This window comes from Pyrus communis, chromosome 1, assembly GCF_963583255.1.
Source record: "Pyrus communis chromosome 1, drPyrComm1.1, whole genome shotgun sequence".
Taxonomy (NCBI): Eukaryota; Viridiplantae; Streptophyta; class Magnoliopsida; order Rosales; family Rosaceae; genus Pyrus; species Pyrus communis.
Genome location: NC_084803.1, coordinates 38,783,010 through 38,795,036, shown reverse-complemented (window position 1 = coordinate 38,795,036; position 12,027 = coordinate 38,783,010). Strand labels below are relative to the sequence as shown.

The 12,027-nt window shown below is 36.3% G+C and overlaps 1 protein-coding gene and 1 pseudogene across 1 annotated transcript; one reads left to right on the top strand and one right to left on the bottom strand.

The window, feature by feature from the left end:
* The first annotated feature begins 1,930 nt into the window (after positions 1 to 1,930).
* On the top strand, positions 1,931 to 3,316 carry LOC137727433 (protein SICKLE-like; annotated as a pseudogene).
* Positions 3,317 to 6,722: 3,406 nt separating this feature from the next.
* On the bottom strand, positions 6,723 to 11,176 carry LOC137729241 (VIN3-like protein 2). Its single transcript, XM_068468108.1, has 4 exons — positions 11,030 to 11,176; positions 9,174 to 9,834; positions 7,966 to 8,285; positions 6,723 to 7,732 (listed from the first exon to the last, which is right to left on the bottom strand). The coding sequence occupies exons 1-4, from the start codon at positions 11,079 to 11,081 to the stop codon at positions 6,876 to 6,878; spliced, it is 1,890 nt and encodes a 629-aa protein (XP_068324209.1). The 5' UTR covers positions 11,082 to 11,176; the 3' UTR covers positions 6,723 to 6,875.
* Positions 11,177 to 12,027: the final 851 nt, after the last annotated feature.

Sequence of the window (12,027 nt, the reverse complement as noted above, 5' to 3'; positions counted from 1 at the left end):
TTGGGGTGGAAGAATACCCCACAAACACACACTTAGTTGCCATGGCATCTAATTTGTCATGGTTCAAGGCTTGAACGTGAACAAAGCAAACACATCCAAATACCTTAAGGTGTGTCAAATCAATTTTTCTACCCTGAGTACTTCATAGGGAGATTTAAACCCTAGCACACGACTTGGGAGTCGGTTAATGAGGTAAGTGGCAGTAAGGATGGCTAATGACCAAAATTTCTTTGGAATATGCATGTGAAGCATAAGAGCACGAGTTGACAGATATATGAAACATAATATATATATATATATATATATATATATATATATCGGAAGTAAAATATAAACATAAAGAGGTTCATGCATCATGGAGAATGTTTTCATGTTTCATGGACGTTTCAAATATCTTCCTTTATTTTAAGCGTACCTGATTGGCAGAAAACAAATAAAAGCCTTTGAATTTGGTAGAAGAGAGCCTTCTATCCTTCAATTCCTCAGCGTCTAACAAGAGCGTGTTGATAACGTGTTGTAAGCTTATTTAACTGAGCTATTCTAAGGGAATAGAGAGGGGGAGGTCGGCGGTAGTGAGAGAGAGAAGAGAGAGATTTAATTGTGAGGTGTATGTTGTATCATCACATTATGCCTTTATTTATAGTAGTAGGATAGGTAAAATCCTTACCCTTTTAGGATTACAACTCTAATAGGAATTAAATTACTAAAGGAAATATAAAAGATATCCCTTGATACACTAGGATTTATACAATCACATTCCTATTTCAAATATAACTGCAACAAAGTCTAAATTTTATTCTAAAATTTTAAAATTTACTCCGTTCCTAAATTTCAAATTTAAACATTGTGACATAATTTGAAAATTGTAAAATGAAAAGGGGAGTGTTATTAGCACTCCAAAAATCTCATTCTACACTCCTCACAAGTGTATTTTTCTTTCCAAATATAAAAAGTTTGGAGTGTAGAATGAGATTTTTGAAATATTAATAACAATTCCCAATAAAAATTGGAAATCTTATTTCTCACGGGCTCGTCCAAAAATCACTTATAGCATTTACTTTTCCTTATAGTATTTTGTTTCTTAAAACATAACATAACGCATACTTTAGTTGGTATTACTTATCACAAAATTATTGAGAACTTTAACGAAAAGCTTCCGTTACTGTTTATTTTAATGAAAAACCACATTTTTACACTAAAAAGTTAATCATGATATCATTCATTTTTACCATTTATTTTGTCTTTATTTCAAGGCTTTTGCATTGAAGATTTTCCGATTTAAGGTTTAATTGAACGTTGAATTTATGTTAATTTGAAAAAATTAGTGTTTTCATTGATGAATGTTACTTTATTCAAATGGGTTTTGCTCAATCTGTGTATTCAGGTTAATGAACGAATCCAAGAAGTGAAAGAAACGGTCCTGTGCTCAGACCCCATGGCAGCCTTCTCTTCGGGCACTAAAAGGATTAAAGTCGGCAATCAGATTGCACCAAATAATTTCAAACATTCAAAATTTTCCCAGGGCAAGGCTTCCGTCGCCTCTTTCAGGTAGTGTAATTGTCTTAACAAAGATTGCTTTGACGTTGTCGTATACTCGTAGATAGAGTTCTAGTTTGACTTTATTTTCGAATTTGATACACTCTAGTCATGTCGCAATGTATTGCATAACTTGTATTCTTTAATTTTCGTGAATAAGATAGCAGCTTAAGAATTAATAAATTGTTTCTATGGCACAAAATTTGTTTTTGGATACTTTTTGCAAGCTTATGGTATGGAGTTGGAAACTCAGTAACACTATGCTTCCTTGTGTCACTAGACCAGCACTTTCTCATTGACGAGTGATGGAAAAAGGATTTGGTCGTTTTTGGTTTAATTTCTTTTTATTGCAGTGTCGTATGCTTATGAACAAAATGTTATCTATTACTAGATTATGCATGCTAGGATGCTTATTTATTTTATTTTTTTAATCTCGTTCTTTCTTCTTGATTTTGGTTCTTTTAATCATGATTTAGAAGGACCCAGGAACCCTCAAACGACTGTTTCTCCTGCTCATCAGTTTCAAAGAAATTATTGAGAATGCAACAATTACAAGGTTCCTATCAAAATTTTAGTCCTCAAAGAAGCCCCGTAGGAATGAAAAGACCTTTTCCTATGCATAATGGGAATCGACCTGAAGTCTGGAATGGAGCTGAATTCAGGCCACCAGTAAGCGCTGGATATGTACCACAAGGAAGCCCGGGATTTAGACCACCAGGAAGCCCTGGATTTGGACCACCTGGAAGCCCTGGATTTAGAGCACCGGCAAGTCCTGGATTTAGGCCACCGACTAGCCCTGGATTTAGGCCACCAGGAAGCCGTGGTTCCAATATTGGGCAAGGCTGGGGGCACCGGTTCAGCCATAGTCGAAGACCACAATCAGTACATAGAGGCAGCCCTAGTTCTAGTTCAAGTTCAGAAAGAGGTGGGTGGCGTGGTTCTCATGGTCATGCAATAGACGGACAATCGGGGCTGGAGCAGTTTTACGATGAGTCCATGGTTGAAGATCCATGGAAGTTTCTTGAACTTGTAATCTGGAATGGGGTAGATACTCCCTTGAAATGTTTGGATACCCCTGGCTCTTCAGAACCCTCAACTGGAAGATCTAGCAGCACAAGCATTTCAGGAGGTTCAAACAAGTCCACACCGGAGCCAAGCTTAGCAGAGTTCTTAGTCGCCTCATTTAATGCCTCATTTAATGAAGCTGTCAATGATACGCCAAGTACATACCTTTGCTCCTGAGTTCCAGTGAGAGCCTCTCACTATGCACCACGCCCATAAAAAAAGATGGCAAACCGGAGCACAGAAGCGAAGTGTTCTGAAGGTTCAAACAACTGCATTCTGCAGCCAAGCTTGACAGAGTACTGACAGCCTCATTCTGATTTCCAGGAAGAACTCCGCTATACTGATGCACTTGTGGGAAAGACGGAAAATCAAACTGGTGCTAGATAGGCACCATCTGGATCGATGGATTTGTAAAAGAATCTAAAGTTTGATGAATTGGATTGCAATTACAGAAGTTCCATTTGAAGGAGATTTAATTTTGCTTGTTTATGTTCACCCGAGGAAGATCTCCTTGTGCTCCAACGTTCTTTCTGTTTAAGTGTTGCAATTCATCTCATGAATTATACTGAAAATCCTTGTGCTCCAACTTTCTGTTTAGTCGCCCTCGTTTGACTTGGAATGATTCATGTACAAAATTCTTCTTGCGTTGTGTAACGCTCATGAAGGATATTCTTAATTCCCTTCATCTCATATTGTGTAGTTTATTCCTTTTTAACTCGGCATCAATCCCTTATGACTTGGAAATAATTTATTTGGAAACTGAATTTCAACAACAAAGAGTTCGTCTTCTGTAGGTTTACAGTCTTATGGTTTGAAGTACTTTTTAAAATGTTAAAAGCGTTTTTGATGAAAATGTTTTTGAAGTCAATCTTTAACTAAATGTAATGAATCATAGGAAAGCACTTGAAGTGCTTAAGTATTCTTTCTTGCAATAAGCACTTGAAGTGCTTTCGAAACGCAAAAAATAATTTCTTGAAATACGCTTTCAATTATTTTAAAAACGTTTTAAAACGAGCCTCTAGTACTGCCTAATGTAGTCAGAAATGTAGTACTGCCTAGTCTAATATGGCTAGCGTATTGTTCTTCTTCATCTTTGCGCATATACATTTATTGGAGCTAGATGATTTTAATTTTGTAGTGAATTAATTAATTAATTAACCCAGATTTGGTAGGTCATCGATGGGGAAGGGTAAGATTGTGAGGAGGATCGACAATTCGACCAGCAGGCAAGTGACGTTTCTAAATTCCTTTTCTAATTTTAAACCCGTACAACAAGGTCAAAGATTATTGGCACAAGAATTAACATAAATTTCATGACAAATTCTTCCTCTTGTGTGCCATAATGGTACCTCTCATCATTTTCTAAGAAAGAAGTAACAAAAATTAGATATGACTTCTAACTAAAGGAGTGTCCGTCCAAAATATCGCATAATCTTAGATCAAATGAAAATTACATCCTGTTTTACGGACAAAGTCACCTTATATCAGGAAGAGACTTTCCCTTATGACTGAAGGTGAACTAATACATTCTTTCATAAAAAAAAGGGTAAATTGATTATAATGGCTACTTAATTAATCAAGTGTTTGTTTCACGTATTTCCGTCCTTATTTTGTGCATTTGTAAAGGATTTCTACCTCCGTCCTTGCCTTATTTGTAACTTTACTTGAAGACAAAAACAGTTAACTTGATTCTCATTAACCCTATTGTGTAGACTTTGCATTCATTTTAACAAGAAATGTAAGAAGCCAATTTTAAATTAAGTGACAAAAACTTACAAAACTATAAGAAAATAGCTTCTGTCTTTTTATTTTTTGGAAGTTTAAAACGACCAAAGGTTTAAAGGAAAGTGCATGCACGATATCTACGATTGAACAATTATTTGCTAGTTTGCAAAAGTGTGTTATTGTACGATGTATATTATTTGTTTTCTTCCTAAAAATACTCCTAATTAACTAGAGAGTTTCAACGAAAAGCTCACGATACTATTTACTTTAACGAAAAACCACATTTTTACACTAAAAAGTCAATACTGGTACTATTCACTTTACCCTTTATTTTGTCCTTATCATTAAAATTCAAAGTTTTCAAGCATTTTTCATTAATTTTCCTAATTAACTATGTATACCATTTAAAACAATCCACGGTAACTAATACTTCTATTATTTCAATACACATTCCATAATTTTTTTTTTTTTTAAAGGGAACTAGCTGGGAAGACTCATAAATTCATTTTAGTCTCTCTCTAGCCACTATCGTATGATTCACTAGCGTAAAAAATCACACATTTCATAATTAATTTGAGTTATTTTGTGATAGGATTGGTAAGAGGATACTCCCTTGTATGTTTACTTCATATTTCACCACGAAAGCCGGACTCGTGATTTTAGTTTGATCTCATATATTTAATTACTAAGTTCATCACTTAATTTGACCATGCTCAATTGTTGCATGCAGCTCGCACTGGTGGGAAGCCATGCTGCTTCCTTACCTTTACCACCACCTCAACTTTACTGGAACTACGACCTCCCAAACACACCAATGACGAAATCTCTCAGCCAAGTCGCAAGCCGGGTAATTAGTAAATCTGCAGACTCATAATTTAGGTCATAGATGTTGTTTTAGTGAGTTTTTATGAATTTATGAAATTGGTTTTCTCGAAAAATGAAGAACACTCGGACCAGCAATGGTGGTGAAGGCTTGGAGAGTACGTTGTTGTCTTGAATTCTCCCTTGGATTCGATTACATCCTCAAATGGATTCACACACACACGTATATTGTGGTGATCCAAACAGGGCCGGCCCTGAGAATTTGGATGAGCCTTCGAAGTGAGGTCCTAGAGTTCTTTGACCCTCGATCTTTTGCACATTAATATGTATAAAAAAAGAATTTGCTAAATACATGAAACAGTCTATTTCTATATCAAACATCATTAAAAATTAATATCAAAAGAAAAAAGATATACAAACATTATTAAAATATTATACGTCTTGCGTTTTTAGACGCAAATATCCTAATTAAGTTTACATAATCTAGTTTTCAACCAATTCTTTTTCAATTGATGAAAAAGTTTATCCATTCAATCTTTCATGTGACATAATTGATCGAAAATAAGATTTGATCAACTTTAATTTTGAAAAACATCTTTCTGTAGAGGCAACTGTAACTGATATGGTTAACAAAATTCTATAAGCAACCCATGCATTCAAGAAACAACCATCTATTTGTCTCAGATATTTCAACACTTATATTGCCCGATTTATTTCCTTCGGTAAAGTTTCTCTCTAGATTCTTAACTCTAGAAATAAGTCAAGAGAGAAAGCGATTGGGCTGTATCAAGAAAAAAGATTGACATTTTGATTTTTAAATTCTAATTAGATTTGAAAGAATAAACTATAGTTACAACTTACATGTGGGTGAGGATAAAAAAGAAAACAGTAAAATTCTTTTTATGAAAAATTATATTATTGCCTAATACTATATTTTTTTTTCTTTTTTTTTTTATTGAATTTAAATAGTAAAAATTTATATATCTATATATATTTTAAAACAATTGGGAGCCCTATGCAGGCGCCTATTTCGGTTACCCTCAGCTCGGGTAGGAGCTCACGTGCATGCTCTACACGGGACAACTTAAAACACTAACAAAAATTAGGACAAATGACACCCTCTCCATTGTTTAAATGTTATAATTCTAGCCGTCTATTACAAATAGCACATAATCTTTAAAGCTTCAAACTTAGAACTTGTGCACTTGAATCCGAGCTGCACTTTGATGCACTCCAATCCGTTTGATCTTCATCGCGCAACATCCTTGTGCTGCAACAATAGACTCGTAATCTTGTTTTGGATTTATGTTGTTGATGAATGTGCAGGCTTCATTAGTGTTGGCAAGGGGGGCGTTATTCTTCACAACCAAGTTCATAAGGAGGAGAATTGGGCTTATTCGAAAGATGCAGATGATGAGAAAGCTCGGTTTCGTTTCCAGAATGATGCTGCAGAGAACGCTCCATTTTGTGTGAAATACGGCGACATTGCATATGATCCTTCTGAAGCTGAAAATTTAACACTAGTTGAAGTCGACCCAAACCGAACAAGTTTCTTCTTGGACAAGGACCTTCATGCTTTTGTATAATTTTTATTTATGTTTCCTGTCTCCCTGAAAATCCTACATTTCTTCAACCAAAAGATAAAAAAAGAAGGAAAAAATAAGACCTACATTCTAAACCATGTCCTACCTACTACTAAACTTTTCGAGTAAAACCGATCCCCTTGTTCAAAATTTAATGGCACAACCTTGTGGAAGACCCACGCTGAGAAATTGGTCTTCCTTTTGCTGGCAGCAAATCTTATCCACGAAGCTGTGAATGAGCTGGCCGGCCAAGCTTGATGGATCGTCAATGAAGGTATCCACGAATACTTTGACCACCCTTCGTTCTTGCACATTTGCTTTCAGACTGAACCAAGTCAGAAATTTTACTCTAAAATCTTCATCTACGTGGCCCTCGTGCTCTAACCATTTGATTGCTCTCACAGAGTAGTCGTAATCACTTTCCTCTGCTCGCTTTGCACATCTGAAAACTGGTACTTTGCGCATTCCGTTAGATTTACAAGGTGTCAATGGAGAAACTGCATCTTTGATCAAAGCAACAGTTTCAGTTAAAGGAGGCAGTGAGTAGAGACTTTTGCTCTTGTTCTTGTCAACGCCATCTGATAATTGAAGATTCGCGGGATGGTCTCCAGAAGCTAATTTGATGTCACTAGAATTGGTTGATTCAGCTTGGGAATGGTTTTGAACAACTACTACATTCTCTTCCCTTCGCTTTTTCTCTGACACAACAGAGCTATCATACGATGCAGGTGTGACCCATTTAGCTTCCCAAACACCCAATATTCCTGAGTTGCTAAACAGAGAAACCTTGCAGAAATATTCAGATGAGGGATGGAGATTGGTGATGGTAAATTTCTTCTCAGGCCGCAAAACAATGAAAGAGGGTTGGTCGGGGTAATCCTTCGCATCAAACTTACGATACCACAGCCTGCACCCCAAAAAGTTGTTAAAAAGTTGGTCCTCATATTCTAGCACAATGACAACAGAAGTCGGGGACGAGTCTTCAAACTGGATGCGGCAAGCTGATACAATAGAGTTATTAAGCAACATCAGTGAAACAAATACATATATATTAATTGGTTATAACTTGGCTAACTAGAGTGATGGTACCAGCCAATAGTTTTCATTTCCTACCGTATTCAGAGGGTCAGATGTAACCCATATAAAATGAAATTTCAGGAGCTGTTTTTATTTGAGATGCTGCATATGTGAATGCGGACTTCAAATTATTGAAAACAAAGAAACAATAACTTACTTGCGTGCTCTTCCTTTTCTGCAGGGACAGGGCAAGGATCAGAAAACATTGAGTCAAACGACTCCACTGCAGAATTGCACAACTTCTGAACTTCAGCACCACAAGAGAGCCTGTTAACAATTCCACGTGCCATCTTTGCACATACCTGTTCCAGTGGCCCTACTTCTTTGTTCAGTTTTTTCATGGCAGTTTCTACAGTGTTCTGCAGGTTTCGGTATTTTTCCGTTCCTAAAAGAATTTTGTAAGATAGAGAAATTCGTAGACACAGTGCATCCACTCTTCTAGCCTCCTTTGCAATCATCAATTGTTTTCTCCAGGTTCTGTAAACAAAATCAACCATCTAATTAGCCAACACTTCTATTTGGCAATTGAAGAAAAGTGAAATATTTTTCATTCCAGATTTAGGTCAAATAACATGAATTCTCAACCTCATCCCAGCCAACCATTGGCTACGTTTGTATCAATGAAAATACTTCCTCAGAATAAATTGTTAGTTTAACTGTTATGCTTCTAGTTTTCAGTTTGTTGTGGATTGATTTAAATTTTCTCGGAATAGCTTGTAAGAAGAAATATTACCAGTGAAAACGTAAACAGGTGACGCAACAAAAAAAGGTTGTTTCTATATATTTCGAAGGAATTATCATAACCCACATCTTTCATTTCCTGCTGTAGAAAGTGTGCCATTTCCTATATTAAATTATGGTTGCAAAAACGCCAGATATACAATTTCCCTGAGACTTCCTTTCTTATCCCAGACATTCTGCAAACCAAAAACAACCTAAGGGAGATTCACTCTCAGAAACTATAGTAGGTATGCATTTTAGACATCTCCGTAAATACTCTGATGGCTGAGCTTGACATCTAGTAAACATGGTTCGCTTATCTTATTATTATGTCGGGGTCAACACATGTCAGTAGATAGCATACTCATCTTGGTAGATTCTGTAGGTGTTCAATGGCCGCTGCTTATAACTGTAGCAGCCAGATATGTAGCAGTCCACATACCTTTGTGCGTGCAGAGGCACACAAACGCAACACCTGTACATGTCTTTAAAGATGATAAATAGGCAATTGGTTTTTCTAGGTTGGGACTCTGTACTGACCAAGATATACACGACTAGCATCCTAACACCACACGTTACCTATGCCGTTAAAGAGTAAGTAATTGAGACTTAAATTTTCACAGGTGCTTAAATAATATTTCTTACCTCATTAAATCATTAACCTTTCCGCAAGCAACGCAATAGAAGCTTCCATCCAATTCTGGATAGCAACCATTCTTGATAATGCCAGATTTTTCATGCATTAGAGCACATTCCAGATGGCATGACATTCCACATGGACCATTCTCATCAACAGTACCAGAGCCACAGGTTAACCATAGACTAGGATCCTTGTTCTCATCAAAAAGATGACAGATGCAGCAAGAACATCTTTTGCAAAAAGACTGCTCTGACTGGAAAGTAGCTCTGCATGCTACATTCTGACAGACTTGGGTTTTAAGATTTCCTTCTTTAGTCGTCACCGGAGAAACATGACCTGGATCAGAAAGAGGTTGAAAGGAAGCTTCCCTTTTCCTTTTCTTTCCAGTTTGATTTTTGGCAGGAGCAACTTCAGGATTACTGTTAGTATTGCTCTTAGAATTCAATTCAATTACCTTCAGAAGCTGCTGTATCATAAGATGTTTTGAATATCCTCTGTACTTCCTCTCTTTACCCATCTCGGCACAGATAATTTCAAGAAGCTCCCTACGAGTAAAGGAACTTAGAATCTCTGGGGCATCTTTTGACCATTGGGCAATCTGACGAACTAGCTCTCTCTTTTCTCCCAAGCTTAGGCTGCTACATTTTTCAGGGTCAAGTACGAAACCTGTGGAAATAAGAAAACTAATGTCAAAACTCAAATTCAGATGTCTGATGTTTTATAACACAAGTAGATAATAAAGATTATCTGTAACCGGAAAAATGTTAAACAAAACCGCTGGAAACTAGTATGCACAAAGGACAATCTACAATTCAGGTTCATAGTTTATCCTGGGCGTTGATGTAAATCAACAAAAATCACCCGGTAATAACACTCATGCTCTGAAAAAGTACATAGGAAATAATAAGGCCACAACTGAGCCTACTGCCAAATAACTCATTAACGTATCTATTTGGTTTTCTCTAAATTTGTTCAATCATTCGTTGTTTCTTCTTTTCCCAAGTTATTTTTAATAATTACAGGACACCAACAGGCTTGAACCTGATATAGGCCCTTGGATATGGCAGACTTTGCCAACATGTTGTTCCCATAAGGATTCTGATTCCTTTTGGCACAAAGGAAACCAAAGGGAGAGGCTCAAACTCTGACCTTCGCGTAGGTAGAATATTTTGTACAACACGAGCTACAAACCCCCCATGACACATGCTGTTCATTCATAGCAAACAAGCAGCTCCCAGTCCCAGATCACAACTGTTTTTTACGAGATATAGTGCCGCATATCTCAGATATATCGACGGAAAACAGTGATTTGAAACTGACAAACAGACTACTATTTTAGCCGCCGTTCCCATAGATACATAAACCTCATCCCAAAACCCCATTAAGATTCCGAGTCTACAAAACTTATCGAAAAACAACTCAAGACAAAACAGACAACATCAATGAGTCATAATTCTCCAAGGGCAAACAAAGTTGTTCAATAGGCAATGCTGGTTGCTGCCATTAGTCAATCTACCCAGTGTCTCCATAAATACCTTCTAGCAAGAACAAACAGCCATGTCTGATTATTTAAAAAATATATATATATATATATATATAAATAAAAAAAATAAAAAAAAAAGAAGAAGAAAAAAACCCAAAACCCCAGAAAAATTATAACCTGAATCATCAGCATATACATAATACCTGCATTATGAAAAATGCATAATTATCCAAAAAATCAGGCACTTGGCAACATACATTGGGGAAACAATCGTAAAGTAAATAAAACTAAGAAATCAATTGCAAAAGAGTAAAACCCACCACATATAATGATAAAAAGAAGAAAAATAATGGGAAAATATAAAGTGGGAATAGTGACCTGAGAAAACAGACTGCATGTTTGAAGCGCTCTCTTCTTCCGGGTTGCTCATTGTATTTCACAGAGGAGGCAAAACCCAAAGACACTAATTTTATCCAGGGAACTTGTTTCTAGAGAGAGAGAGAGAGAGAGTGAGTGAAGGAGAGAGACGAGGATTCACAACAAAAAACTTATGAAACGGATAGGGAGAGAGAGAGAGAGAGAGAGAGAGAGAGAGAGAGAGAGGAAAAGTGGCATCCGAGTAAAGAAAACAGAAAAGGAAAAGAAATAATAAAAGAATTGCCAAAAATAAGAGATTTGGTATAAATGAGGTGAGAGAGGGCAACTCGCCATTTGGGCTGATAACCCACGCGCCTCCATGCGTCATGCATTTCTCCCTTTGATGTTGCTTTCCAACTTTTCGGTTTCCGTTTTTTTTTTTTTTGTACTTCGTAATCTCTGGATGGGTCTTTCTTGAGTCAAGAATGACTCGTATGGAATGGGGTCACTATAATATGATGTGTTTTGTTCGATGATAAATTTGTACAAGTTTTTCTTTATATGATAATTTATTATCAAATAGAAATGTCGCGTAATGGTAAATTCGTTTTATATAAACTGTTCTCCTTTGAGTGAGACTTTATTTGCTTTACCATATTGCTAATTCTCATCTTCCCATCAAGCAAATTTTCTTGTATGACGGTCTAGGGGCTAGAGGTAATATGGGTGGACAATATAGTTCATATATATTTTTTAATTAACTATTATTGGGGAGTAGGGGAGAGTTTGAACAAGGAAAATTATTTAAGGGGGGAAGAGTTTTGAACCTAGGACGTATGGGTGAAAACCCAACACCATATAGGTTAAGATATTAGACCACAAACAAGGTCACATATTTTATATATATAAACTTAGAGTATATATGAAAAAAAAAAAAAAAAAAAGCGCGAGTATTTTCCAACTACTATGCATATAAGGGTAGTTGAATTATTTCGATTCTTGACTTCTTCTACGTGTAC

Bases quoted from the DNA above. Each gene is read 5' to 3' on its own strand.
- LOC137729241 (XM_068468108.1), bottom strand. From the start codon at position 11,081: ATGAGCAACCCGGAAGAAGAGAGCGCTTCAAACATGCAGTCTGTTTTC. The intron at 9,835-11,029 runs GTCACTATTCCC...TTATTTCCACAG, and splicing joins CATGCAGTCTGTTTTCTCAG to GTTTCGTACTTGACCCTGAA. The intron at 7,733-7,965 runs GTAAGTTATTGT...CTATTGTATCAG, and splicing joins AGAAAAGGAAGAGCACGCAA to CTTGCCGCATCCAGTTTGAA.